The sequence below is a fragment of the Ictalurus furcatus genome, chromosome 8 (assembly GCF_023375685.1).
Source record: "Ictalurus furcatus strain D&B chromosome 8, Billie_1.0, whole genome shotgun sequence".
NCBI classification, from domain to species: Eukaryota; Metazoa; Chordata; class Actinopteri; order Siluriformes; family Ictaluridae; genus Ictalurus; species Ictalurus furcatus.
The window spans coordinates 15,477,531-15,492,166 of record NC_071262.1 but is presented as its reverse complement, the minus strand read 5'-3'; the positions used below and the strand labels follow the sequence as shown (position 1 = coordinate 15,492,166).

General features: G+C 41.1%; 1 protein-coding gene across 2 annotated transcripts in view; it reads left to right on the top strand.

The window, feature by feature from the left end:
• Positions 1 to 631: 631 nt before the first annotated feature.
• Positions 632 to 14,636, top strand: part of ppargc1b (peroxisome proliferator-activated receptor gamma, coactivator 1 beta) — a 45,168-nt gene continuing 31,163 nt past the window's right edge. Inside the window, exon 1 of one of the 2 annotated variants that reach the window (XM_053631025.1) lies at positions 632 to 937. In XM_053631025.1, coding sequence (XP_053487000.1) covers positions 857 to 937 — 81 coding nt within the window. In that variant the 5' untranslated portion in view covers positions 632 to 856. Of the gene's footprint in view, positions 938 to 6,726; positions 13,802 to 14,636 lie in introns of those variants that run through there. The other variant, XM_053631024.1, reaches the window with a different exon arrangement.

The following is a 14,636-nucleotide window of genomic DNA, read 5'->3' as shown; positions in this document are numbered from 1 at the left end:
CCTAGCTATAAAGTACACTGTATAGCCAAAAGTATGTGGACACCTGAGTATTGAACATCAAATTCCAGAACCATAGGCATTAATATTAAGTTGTTCCCCCTTTACTGCTATAATAACCTCCACTCTTCTGGGAAGGCTTTCCACTAAATGTGTGGAAAGTGTGGCTGTGGGGATTTGTGCTCATTCAGCCACAAGAGCATCAGTGATGTTAGGCACTGATGTTGAACAAGGAGATCTGGGGTGCAGTCGGTGTTTCAATTCATCCCAAAGGTACTTCCAGTCCAACCTTGGTAAACCATGTGTTCATGGATCTCGCTTTGTGTAAAGTAGCATTGTCATGCTGGAACAGGTTTGGGCCTCTTATTCAGCAAAGGTAAATTGTAATGCTACAAAATATAAAGAAATCCTATATAATTGTGTGAGAAGACCCACATACTGAATGGGTATAGGTTAGGTGTCTACTTACTTTTGACCATATAGTGTATGATCACAGGTCCCTGGACCCCACTTTCAGAACCATGGATTTAGATCTTGCCACCTTGATCCACAAATCAAGGTCTTCTGGGCTTGCTCAGCATTATTATACAAACCCAGAGCATAGTAGTTGTGTTAATTGCTTAATCGTATCATTTAATACACATGTCTGGGAGCATTTTGGTTCCTTCACTCACTCCTTCAAGTTCCTCCCCGCCTTTAATTTGGCGGTGTTTGTTACGAAAGAGTCTGTGTTACAAAATAGATTTTGTAACAGTTGTGTAATAGTAAGTGCCCCCTGCCGGCGAATCTGCGTCACTGCAGCGCGAGCTAAGTCGTAATACCACCGCTCACGCGCTCCTCGGCTCTCATTCTCTAGAAGATGGCGGACTGCGTTTCGCTGTTAGATGAGGAGCTCTCTTCCTTCGTCTTCAATTACCTGACAGAAAACTCCAGGAGCCCGGTAAGAAACACACGCGCTTCATAAGAACAGGACTGCGGCTGTTGAACCGGCTCGGTGTTTTTGCGCGTGAGGTATTTTGCAGTGCAGCAGCGGCTCGTGATCCTGAGAGATGCTGTGAAAGCGCCTCTGCTCCCGCGCTGCCGGCGTCTCGAGCCTCGCTGACGTCTGCGCTTCACGTGGAGGTTATAGGAAATGATTGAAATACAGGAGGAGGAGGAGGGGGGAAAAAGCACCGAACCTGCTCATTTATATAGTTTAAATATATATATATATATAAGTATAATTCGGTTAGTTTCATTTCTTGAAATGTCTAGTAGGAGCTCGATCAGTTTCGCGCGCATGATTATGAGAGTATGTTTAAAAGTTTTTGCAATGAGTCGGGGAAGAAAGGAAAAGTCGCACACGTGGGTGCTCGAGTCTGTTGAACTTGAACTCTAGACGTGCTCCAGAGATCTGTTTTATATACCCAGTGCTTTCAGAGCTGTATAGACAGATCATTCGGACAGAATGAACAGAAACGAGGCAGAAGCTGGATTTTTTTAGAAATGTTTTTGGCACATTAAACCTATAAGCTAGATATAGGCTGGATGCATGTCGCAGATGTGGTGTGTAGGTGTGCTCTCGAGAAACAGACTATTTATAGCCTAATAAATGTACTATTTTGCTGGTCACACTGAGTTTGGCTGTTTTTTTTTTCTGCATACCGCAGCTCCCATTCATACCTCCTACATCCCTGCTGTCTCTACTAGGCTCTGAAGCTGAACAACTTGGAGTGTGCTCGGGCATTTGAATGTGTCACCTGATGTGGTGTTTAATGAATATGTCATCTATAGGTTACCTTATGCAAATGAGATCTAGGCTAGGTATCGTTGCGCAAGTGAGGAAAAAGTTCGCACATTGTTGGAGAGAGAAATCCAGCACATCGTAAGGAACTGCAGTGTGAAATGGGAATGTTGACTTGAATACCAAGTGTTTAAGTGGATATTGCAGTAGGTGCTTGATTTCAGGTCGATCACGGCGTTAATAGTAAAATACGGCAATGATGTGACGTCCATGCCTATAGGATACAACTACAGATAGAATTCTGTGAACTCTGTCTACATCCAAGACCGCATATTAAACATGCATGTAAAATGCATACATGGGAAATATATGTATGTAGCCTATATATATATATATTTTTTAATGAAAGCGATTATATTACGCTCGCGCCGGGATACCGGGACAAATCGCCCGGTGTGTGTGTGCGCGCGCGTGTGTGTGTGCGTGTGAAATAGTACTCCGTCCTCGTGACACGAACTTGCTGCAGTCACGTGCTTGCCCCTGCCGTGCGACGTAGTGGAGTGCAGAGACGTCACGGCGGACGCGCGTGCGTCGCAGCAACTCACACGCCAACCCAACCCGTGCCTTCTCCTGCTCCGTCCACTGCGGTGCGCAAAAGTAGAGCAGCTCTGATCACGACGTTCACAGGGTTGCCAGGTTGGGCCTTTCTAACACACCAAAAACAGCGTTGAGATTATGACTATACATATGTGTGTATACACTCACCGTCCACTTTATTAGGAGCACCTGTATGTCTGCTCATTCATTAAGTCAGCCAATCATGTGATGGTGGCACAATGCTTAAAAACGTGTAGATACAGGTCAAGAGCTTCAGTTCATGTTTGCATCAAACATCAGTATATGGAAAAATCTGAGTATATTTGACCACGGCATGGATGTTGGTGCCAGATAGGCTGGTTTGAATAATTTAGAAACTGCTGATCTCGCTAGAGAATACGTCTGCATTAGGCTTGCTGAGATAGCCGGTGTTACCGGTGTTACACGGTGTTGGGGCTGTACACCGATTACATCATTTTCTCACCGTGGCACTGCCCACACAGCCATTTTGCCTTTTTATAGTAATAAAAATCATTTAGTTCAGTTAGAGGACGGACACTACAATTAAAAACCGAACACGTCTGCTCAATTCAGCATGAGCTGAATGAGTCAGAGTTGCAGCGCAGATCAGCAGGAGTCAGATTTCATTTATCACATAACGAGAGTGAGGCGAGCTGACTGACAAGGCGATGGCGGAAGATTTGGTTTCAAAAGTTCTATGTTTAATATAAGCGAGTCTGACATTGTACTGTTTTGTAGTTGTGTTTTTCATTAAGAATAAAAATGAACCCACCATTCAAGCAATTGCCGCTAATTTGAAAGCAAAAGAGAAATGCCACATGCCTATGAAACGATGGGAAAATTTCCTCCCTGTCACGTCCCTAGTCTGCATCCTTATGCACAAAGGGCCGGTGTGGCTGAAGGTTTTCATTCCAGCCAAGCAGAAGCCATACCTTATTCCACTTGTGTAAGCAGTTCACCTTGGTCTCCAACTACCAATCAACTATCAAGCATACGTCCAACTGGGCTGGAATAAAAACCTGCAGCGACACCAGCCCTTTGTGAATAAGATTGAAGACCCATTCTCTAGAGTGGTGTGGAAAACAAAAATCAATATACTCAGCGGCAGTTCTGCAGATGGAAACGCCTTGTTGATGAAAGAGTTATACCTAGTACACAAAGTTTCCAGAGAAATAGGACATTATAGCTGTTTGATCTGGAAATGATCTAACATGTACAGTAAATATGCATTTTTTACTGTTCTTTTTTGATACAATACGGATATCAGAGTCTTAAGTAGCAGCTGTAGTGCGAGTGTAGGTAAACTGATTGTCTTTCAGTGGCATTAATTCCAATTTGGCAACCCCAGACCCTTAGTTCCCTGTTCAAACTATCTATAACAGAGAGTGCTGGGAGAACTAACTAATTTCCATGGAGTTTTACACTCCCTGATCTGCTCACTGATGGAATAGTTGAGAAACTGCTAATCCAAATCTCAGCCAGGTTGCCATTTAACTCGTCCCTTTTCACGCATGCTTTTGTCTTGCTGTAATGTTGAACAAAGCCTAAGTGACAGTGGGGTCTACCTGGCTTCGATCTGTACATAGCCTATGTAGTGTGTACATGTAGGTCAGTATGGAGACAGTGTGAAAGCTGAAGAAATGGTTGCATGAGAGTCTGACTTTTGATTTAACCTGAGCATACACCAGACGACTTTTACAATCCTAGCAACGGAACTCATCACACATTTAATGACTTTTTGTTCCATCATAGATGTTCATGCACTGTATGATTTATGAAGGATGGGCAATTACAGGGGATCATATAGCTGAAGGTCATTGTGTAGCAGACACTACAGAAGCCAAGACGGAAGAATACCTGAGATAAGATCAAGCCAAACTGACACTGTCATACTATGATCATATTAAATTGAAAATTGCGCTTAAAATCTTTTGGGATTTGTTTAGCTATAGGTGTAAAATATGCTGCAGCAGCTCTCAGGCTGACAGGTTTTCTAGACCAACAGTGCTGTCGTGATGTGCAGCACTGCAGTGCTATGTGTACTGCTTTCGTGATATGGGCTGAGTCACCTGGCTTGACGAGAGTCAAGAAAATGTATTTCTTATAACTTGTTCTGAATGTCTTAGCTCAGTGGGACGGACCTGAGCTTTTGTGCACTGCCACTGAGATTTTTTATGTCCATTTTCCACCATAAACAAGCAGAAGTGACATCCTTTTTACACAATGGTCTCTGTGGCCACACATTTACCACATTGTTAAGCTTGGAAAAACATCAGGATGAAAAACGTGCCTGTTTAAGATATCGAGGTTGATATTATACCAGGAAGCTGGCTAGATGCATTTGATTCCACTTTGATTGTACATTGCAAGAAATTCAATATCTATGGACATTAATTTGTAATGCAAGAGAATGAGTGTAATGTTGAATTTGTGAGTGCGTCACTTAAATTGAAATGTATTTAGGTTATGTTACACATTATCTGCTGATCTTTGCTTTGCCATCTTCACCCCAATTATTATGCAAAATGCTCTCATGCATATGTTGCCACTCTCATTGGTGTGTGATACCATTCAAAGTAGTTATGTAGAGTGTTTGCTTCCCTCATCCAAGCCTCTGTGATTTGTTATATATTGTATTTTGAGTTTAGAATAGAGCCTCAGGTGGTTCAGGGAGGGGTGTGTGTGTGCGTGCGTGTGTGTGTAAGCACTGCTATTGATCTATGTTTAATTCTTACTGTGGACTGGGAAGGGGATTAACCATCAATAATTGATACTGAGAAATCCATTGTCAGCTGACATCTGGCATCAAAGGTGAACCTTTGTTTTGAGTCTTCATTCACATGTCTCCAATGAAGTGAGAAACTTTCTCTTTGCCTCACTCTTAAAGATGATCTGAATTTTGTTCTGCCTCCCAGTTTGCATTCTTGAGCCTGTGATCCTCACGTTATTATTAATGAACACTGGGCCTCATTTATCACTCTTTTAAATAAAGTTGTGTGTAAATGTATCCGTAGGCTGAGCCAAACTGAAAATCGCTACCAGATTTACAAAAGTTGCTCACGCTGATGTTCTTCATACTCGCATGCGTGTTAATAAATCACCTGTAAATCACCAAGCTTGTTCACCGCACAGCTGATTTACATTTAGTGACACCCACAAAACTCCATAAAAGGAAAAGCTGAAAACAATAAAATGAATACTAAATGGTAAAAGAGTGCCTTGTAAGTGTGGCATGAGCTAAAATGTCCTTCAGTGCAGATAGTCTTATTTGTCTTAATTAATGGATTTGTTTTGGGATACTTTCTTTCAAATCATTTAGTATGAGATTCACAACGTTTTGCTTACATTCAGGTGTAAAATTGAAACAAATAAGCTATTTAGTAAACCTGTATAAATGATATTGCAGTAATATTGCAAATGTACATTAGTGAGTCCCCTTATATGTGAATTTACTCAAACTTGGCTGTTAGATAGATTTTCATGAACCCCAAATTTCTTGTGTAAATGCTCATGTAAAAGCATTTCTATGTACGAATATATATTTGTTCATATCCAACTTGATAAATGAGGCCCATTGTCCTTAATGAAAGATCTGCACGTGAGGGGTGTGGCCTGTGAATTTTGCCTACGAGAGAGCTTCTCTTCTTTTGCTGGCTGCTTGATTTGATCTTGTGTTGGATTTTGCCTCCACAGATATTTCCCATTTCAGCAAATGGTCAGGAGCAGACTAGGGCTTTTACACTGTTTATAATGTGCTATGTAGTGATGATTTATAGCAATTTTATGTTTTTAATTGTAATTTCAAGTGCTGCACACTAATCAAAGCTGAAGTCTGGCTGTTGCTAAGCTGTTAATGTTACGATAATGTTATTTCTTCATTACTGTTAATTATTAATGATACTGTACTCAGAATCAGTATTTCTAAATGGATAACGCTGATGAAAGCAGGTACACTGAAGTTGAAACCCACCTGAGCTTGGCCAGGCAGTTGAGGTCATTGTTTGGATTGGTCATCATTTGCGAGGCCAGACTGGCTTGAGCCAGCAAATTTGCAATCTAAAAAAGGTTGCAGGAGTGTCATCCGTTAACAGTATCATTCCCCCACCTGCTTATTTAAATAACGCAGAAACAATGCATTTTCTAGAAGCCCGCAGTCTGTCCACAGGTCATTTTCGTGTAAGAGGGTAAAACATACAACAGTATGGAGTCAGTGTAAGTATGTGTAAAGCGCAGAGCATTCAGTAATTACCCATAAACCTCAAAAGTTCTCTCTCTCTCATTTTGCATCTGGAGCCATCAACTTTTTTTTCTCTGGGCTCTCCAATGATCACTGATTAAAGTCTGAGTCACACTGTATGATAAGAGTAAAAGCCTCATGTGTTCAGACAGCCAGTTAAGCATCAGTACATATTTTCTGCCAGTATAAAAGATTTGTACATAACTAAATAAGGAAGCAATGGAAATGTGAAGCCACCGTGTAGGATTCAGACGAAAGATAAACCCTCTTTTTTTTTTAAACTGTTTTTCACAAAGTACTTGTGGCACCAGAATCCTAAAACTATGTTTTGTGTATTGATCACCAATCCTGCACTCTTTTTGTTGATTCCTGCCATGAGAATAGCCTTTGTTTTAGCTTGCGTAAGCCACAATAGTGAATCAGTTCAACTGGAAGGAAATTTCCACATGTTTTCGTTTGGTAGAAGAGCAGCGCACCAAACCCCGCCATGGCAATGACATCAAGGGAGGGCAAGCTCAGACTGGTAAAGCCTCATGTGGGACAACAGAAAGCCGTGAAGCACTTCATTAAAACACTAGTTAGTGTAGCTGTTAAGGGCCCTCCTCACAGCTGACCTCAGGCTGAACCTGGGGTGCACCATATAATTTTTGCACTTGATGGGTTCATGATGGCACATAAATATTTGCCATAAATAGTTAAAAATAGTTGTAGTCAGAGTTCACTCACCAAAAAGCATCTATGAATCTGATCAATCATCTCGGATAAATCAGTAAGATTATGTGAATCCCCAAACATAACTGATGTATCTTTAGAGGATTCATTTGTGCATTTCTCAAAGTTCTGTCCACTGACATATTAGGAAAGGCTCTCGTAGCAGATTATGAGCAAGAGGGGTCACACCCACAGGAATGTCGAGTACATGCGTTGGCAGATAAACATGTTGCTGTGGGCTACTGGGATTTGGTAAACGCTGTTCCTTGGTTTACGGAAACTGGCAGCATTCATAAGGGTGCAGGCTGCTACTCGTGCCTTTGTGAAACTTTCCATTCAGTCCAAGGAGGGCAAGGGATGGCTGAGACGAGAGGACTGGCTCCTCCCAAAGAAACAGAGCAGTGATGATTCGTAACATGATGTTCTTTTTGCGGAAAATTACTAAACTGCGGAAGTCTTTCAATGGGGCTGTCTCTCACGAGTAGTGAAGAGTGAACTCCTGACTTGCTGGGCCTTTTGCCAACACCTACAAAAAAAACCTGTACAATATCATTATCTTTATTGAAGCAACCTGGCAGGACAATACGTCTCCAACGTATCAGGTGCAGGTGAACACACTCCCCCCCTCTCCTTCCATGCCTTTGACCTAATTCAGCACTGAACTTTCGCTCGGGAGGCTTGGCTAGCACTAGAATGATCACAGCTCTGCAGTTTGTCATTTTCTTAGCCGGGATGGATTGGCTTTACTCAAGCCCATTACAAGCTCAGTTAGGTGGATGGTGTCTTACCCTAAGTTCACACTAACAAGTGATAAGTTGCTTGTGTTACTTGTAGTTCCAGTGCAGTCTCCAGTAATAGTTTTAATTCTGATGAGAGATGCTAGTAGCCAAACATAGAGCCTACAGCACACTCTAGGATTTATACACATCTCATTGGTTTAAAATATATTTAAATTTGATTGACATGTTACATACTATGCTTCTACCCTCTTCTATGGCAGACTGCGTTAGCTATGTAGGCTATGTATGTCGTAGGATTGGTCTGAGGAATCATTTGAACCAGTTGTTTGGATTGGTAGTTTTGCAGTGTCATACCTAACTTTTCAAAATTTAAATTCAAATGCCACTCTGTGCACTGTCACTTTGCCACGTACGTACCTAAGAAATGAATGCTGCTTTGGCACTTGCCAGAATTAGCTGGTATGGACTGGTTTGCTCAAGTCTCATTCAGAAGTACAACATATTAAAGAGATAATATATGTATAAATGTATATATCATTATAGCTTATATGTGATTTCAATGCCTATCATGTCCAGAACGTGTGTTTTCTATGGCACAAATCTGTGAATTTTCTTCTCCTACTCTGTTCTTCTATGGCCTTCTGCAAAGTGCAGATTCATGATGACACTGTATTCTGATTTTGTCTGAAGTTGCATCATGGATCAAGAAAAGGAGCCGTTAAACCAGTAACATGCCATGTACCAGTAGGGACTTGTAAATTGTGTGGAGGTGAGGATCAGAATAGGTGTTTCCATTCATGAAGCATTCCAAATATGTAGCATTGATGTAGCATATTGTGTAAATAGACAAAATACAATGCTACAAGGAAATAAAGTGCAAAACAGGGAGATTGCGCAACACAATTATAACAATATGGCTATTAGTCATCTATGGCAGATTAATAGTTCTCTTATTATGCATGTAAGGGCTGGCTTTTTAAATACTTAATGTTAAACCTTCTAGTCAGGCTCTGGTTTCAGTTTTTGTAGGCAAATGATTGTTTTTTTTTTATAATTATCATTAGTGTATGTATCCTGAGCTTGGTCTCTCCTTTGCTAGTTTTTTTCCCCCTTATCTAAATCTTGAATTCTGCAGTCATTTCTTTATTCATCTGTTCCATTAGTCTTCCTATGTATTCTCTAAGCACTCCTTGTGCTTTTCCAGTAGCTCCCTGATGCAGAGAGGCTATGCGTGACCCTATTTCCAGCCTCACTATGTGTTTGAAAAAGATGGAGCAGCCTCATTGGGTCACATTAGCATTTTTACTGCATACATTTGAATATTTGGCTTTTGCATATGATCACACAAACTACATTACATTCAGCCTGATCAGACTCTGTGTTTGTATTGCCAGAGTCTGAATCTCGCTTTTAATAATAAAAATCTGGCGAGTGTGTAGTGCTTTTGCTTTAAGGCATTTCTAAAATCTTGGTCATGCAGACCTTATCTTGGGGATGTTGTAGGTTTAAGGGATGAGTCTCCTCAGGCATACACCCTTATGAGAAAGACAAACATTGGTGCAGGTTTCAGAGGGATCCAACCTGGCTGTGATTGCTTATTGATTTCTCTGGACATACTTCTTCTGAGGTTATTTTGCAGAAGAAAAAAAAAAAAAACATTTACACCCTGATATACTTCCTTGACAGTTTTCTGAATATTTATTTTTGGTTTTCAGTGGATTTGAAAAAAAAAAAAAGAATGTTTGAGACTTTTGTACCTCTTGCACTATACTAACAGCTATTAAAAAGTATAATAGTAACATCCTCTGTCATGTGACTTAACAAAGAATGAATAATGTTAAACACTTTAATGGGAAATGGAAGTCACAATGATATAAATGCCCTTTAAATCTGCCAGCATGGCGGGATACGAGAGGCCAGTCACATGCTGTTGAAACTCTTGCCAAGTAGTGTTATAGTTTAAATCCCACCTACTTGGAACTAGGACACAGAGTTGTTCTTTCATGTGGAGAACGTGGCTTTGTTTTGGAGGTACCACCAAAGAACTATTGATTTAGAGATGGACCATAGAGTGGAGAAAGACTCTCTGGGACGTCTCTTGCTAAAGACTCATTAAGATGGAAGAAGCACAGTAGAGTGTTTGTGTCTTGCCAGGAGCTCAAGGTTGGCACAAAGGCCAAATAAAGGCCGTATTGTTGAGACCTGCAGAATACATTTTGGAGAATGTTCTGTAGTGTGTCTCTGCAGAATAGCTCATCTCTCAGACATTAACTGGTAACAGCGATGACAGTTTCCTGCTTTTATTCACCAAAACTCAAGGAAATGGATTCCAGACACAAAGGTTTTGTTCAGTGGAGTGAAAACAATTGCCTGATCTTTATAACTGAAGGTCCTTACAGTGTGTCCTGCACACATAGTTAGATAGACAGGAAATGGCTATGAGAGGAAATATGAGGGTGAATTGAATGACTAAGCCATCCTGTTCTCCAATAGCTTGTTACATGCATAAATGGAGCCCTCATCTCCTGGCAAACACCCACTAATTCACACTGACAGGAGCCCTATAGGTGTAAATTTCCACTCTATTCCCAAAACACACCCCTGGCTGCTCTTATGGCAACATGCATTTTATATATATATATATAGCCTTTAGTCACATTGCCCCTAAGCTCTGAAATTCACTTCCCCATTACATCCGCAATTGTGAATCCATTTCAAGATTCAAAAGTTCTTTAAAAACTCATCTTTTCAGGCGTGCATATGCTCTGTGATATGGTTACATAATACTTAATTAATATCTGTGTTTTAGTGTTTTATGTATAATATTGTGTAATGTGTGTATATATATACATGTGTATAATTGTGTGTATATATAATATTGTGTTTTAGTGTTTTGTGAATTGTATTTGCATGTTGTATTTGTGAAGTGACCTTGGGGGTCGTGAACAGGCGCTTTTTAGAAGTAAAATGTGTTATTATTATTATTATTATTATATATGTTATGTTTGTCAAACACACAGTCACTTTCTCCATATATTCATGAATAAGTTGTTAACTAACTATAATTTACTTGAATTCAGCATTTGTGGAATGCAAGTCACTGACCATGAACGATGCCCGAGGCAGCCATTAGTGGAATGGCTTGGCTGTTGGTGCCAGAGGAGTTACTTTACCCCCTGCAGACTTTCCTCTCTACTATGAACAAGAGCTGCCTGGAATAGGAGTTATGTCCAGACGACAGCCAGTGACACAGAGACCTCCGACTGGGTTTGCTAATCTGCTGATGACTGGGGTGAGAAGGGACAGAGATGGATTACCTGCCATCCCCTTTCCACTCTCATGTGCCTGGCACAAAGTCCCAAAGGACTTTCACAACTTTGTGCAACTGCCCTTATCTCTGAACTAGTACATAGTAAAAAAAAAAAAAAAAAGACCAACATAGTTGCACATTGCCCAAGAACACACGCTAAAGCCTTTTAAAGGAAAGACGATTGCAGGGAAATATTGCAGTGTGACTTTCCAGGCGTCTGGGTCACTTGGTTTGTGATGTTCTCATATACTGGTCACTTGATTGGCTTAGCACGTGGCACACTCCCTCTGCAGATTGAGTCTCTTGTGAAAAAGACACCAGCAGTATGCATAGACCCATCAGGTGACTCTGAAGGTGGTGGAGAGATGCAAGGTCACTTATGTGATGGAGTGGTCACGCTTTACAGTCATGTTTTATTTACTGCGGCCAGCAAACCACCTTTGGCTGGAGGCAGCTGGATCCACTTTTAACCTGACTGCCTGAGATTTACTGCAGAACAACTGGAAGTGAAGCAGTTTTTATTTGCGTATTTGGTTACAAGGAGAGGAGATGGATGGAGACCAAAACCAGAACCAAGCATTATCCATTTGCCTCAGGGTCAGTTTTAGTGAAGGTCAGGAATATTATTTGTCCAGTCAATTTCTAATATGGGTATAACGCAACGCCACTATCTGTATCCATATAGCTGTAGCTGTATTCAGATTTACGCTCGAAGTAGCCATGGCCTAAACCAGAATAATTTATAAATGTATTTATTTTAAACGAACTCTACCACAATGCCCCTGGAAACCCTGGAAAACATTGGGGGAGAGGGCAGGGGGAAGACCACCTCAAAAGTAGAAATGGCAGCACTGTGTGAATTCTCGCTCTGACAGTTCCTCAACCTCAGCTCGAGTTTTATAATTGATCTCAACTAGAGATGTGCGTGGGACTGTTTTTTCTATCCCTCAGTTGTTATTTTTTCTTTTACCTGCCTGTGATATTTTCTAACGAATTTAGCTGGTTCAATTTCCCGAGGTTCTTATGTACTTATGAATACTTATGTCATTGTCATTATGGGGTATTGTTTGTAGAATTTTGAGGAAAATAATGAATTGTATCCATTTTGGAATAAGGCTGTAACATAACAAAATGTGGAAAAAGTGAAGCGCTGGGAATACTTTCCGGATGCACTGTATTTGGTCTCCTGATGTGACGACATAACCTGGCGTGATTGAATTTGGACACGGCAGATATCAGGAGGACAGATCCGGATTGTATTTTGCGGGAAACTCAAAGGAACACGCCCCTTTGATCTGACAGCTGTGAAGTTCAAAGTAGCCCTGCTTGTTCAGAGGAGCACATGTGCTTGTCTTGATCTATTTCAGTTGTATCAGATAGGTACCAGCTGCAATGATGCGATACACTGCTTATCGTTCATGTTATCTTTTATTAGACTGACAATATTTATTAAAGTGTACAATTTCCTCCATATTCTTAAGTAGAAAAAGCTTGTCCTAGTTCTCTTATTGTTTCCATTCAACCCAGTCCAGCATTTATTCCAAATATGGCTTTGGTTGTGTGTGAAGCGAGCAGTCACGTGCAGCACGACTGCACAGATCTGTGCCGTGGTTCTCATAGTTGCTGCTGCTTCAGTGGATTATTCTGCTGTGTAAACAAGTATGTTCTTCTCATCAGTTCTGTAAATGTTTTTTTTTTTTTTTAGTTTTACACTCTACCATAGATGGACAAATCCTTCTTTAGCTCCCTAGCTTCCATTTTCTATCTGGCAGAACGATCATATTATAATATCATGATAAAATCTCAAATTAAGGTTTGTACTCTTGCAACTTGCACTCTCTTCCTTCCTTTAGTAAAGTTCTTGGAGTTAGTGCTGCAGGTTCTGCCTACGGAGTGGATATTGACACAACGGAGGCCAAGTTAGGTAAACAGTAGCGTAATTCCTAATGGGCTTATGTCCTAAGCTATGGTTATCTCCTCACATTTGGTTAATCTTCCTTTAAACCTGCCATTTTGACCGCCTCCTCCTGCCCTTTCAGTGACTTGAGACAGTAAAACTTAAAGTTAGAAAACTCTCATTTGAACATCCCATGCCTAAATCCTTATTTTTTGCATAACTATTTGTTTCAGTGAAATAAAATTTCTAATATAAAAGTTTGCGATGGCAACTCTTTAAAAGTACATTTTTCTGCTGATGTTGCTGCATGTCCTTGAGCCAGCTGAGTCAGATGGTTTGTTCTGTTCACCCCCTCAGGCATGTGTGGTGTTCTATGCACATCACTCTACATCTTCGTAATGAAAAGAGCCCAAATGTCATCCACTTTGCAGAGAAAATGAGCGAATGCAGCCTTGATGGCTGTCTGAAGCTGGCAGATTGTCTCTCTGCTTCCCTGCTCCTCCCTTATCGGTCATCCCAGACACCACAGGCGGAAAACGTCGTAGCCTGGGATTGGAATCTCACGCTTGTAAGTCAGTCACACTACAGCGTTATAAATCTTCAGCCGATGTATTTACATGTTGATCAAGTCTCCAACCGCCAGGAGGTTGTGGTAGACCAGTGTGGGAGGCGTAGGCTGTGATGTGGTCTTGGTGATAGGCAGCTGGTGATTTAGCAGGGATTGGATGATGAGTGCAGCAGTGGGTGAGGTGAGTGATGGTTCATGTGTCATAAAGGTAGCCCTGGTGCTTCTATCAACCTCTCAAGGACATTTCTGTACTAATTGGATTGGCTGAAGCCCAGACAGACACTGGCCATTGGCTAGGGGTCAATCAGAGATGCTGTTTGATGCTCGTGTAGAGCATTAATCCAAGGCTATTTTGCATTTGTGCATTTTGAAATATATTTGGCTTCACACTTCACAACAAGAGCACTGCTGACTTGTATATGGGGGCTTATGTGACTCAGAGGCAAGGATAACACACTTGTAATCGTTTCCCACACAAAAACCGAAAAGCTGCATAATTATGAGACTGAAGTCTTAGTTCATGAAGAATGAAACGTTAGTAATTACAGCTCTCGTCTAATAAGTACTGATTTGAGACCGACCCTGGGATCCCCAAAACGGCAGTTACAGATTGGGAGGGATTAGTCACGCAGACTGTCGTTGTGTGAGTGACAGGCCTTGTGGTGTGTGGTGGGTTGGGGGTTGGTCAGAGTTATGGCTCCTGGCTGTCAGAAGAGCTGAACAGACCGTGATATTCAGGGAAAAAAAAAAAGAAAGGAAAAGGTAGCACTCATGAAGAGGGAACACCATTTTCCATGACTTCTCAATCTTCCAAAGAAGACTTAGAATTTATAAC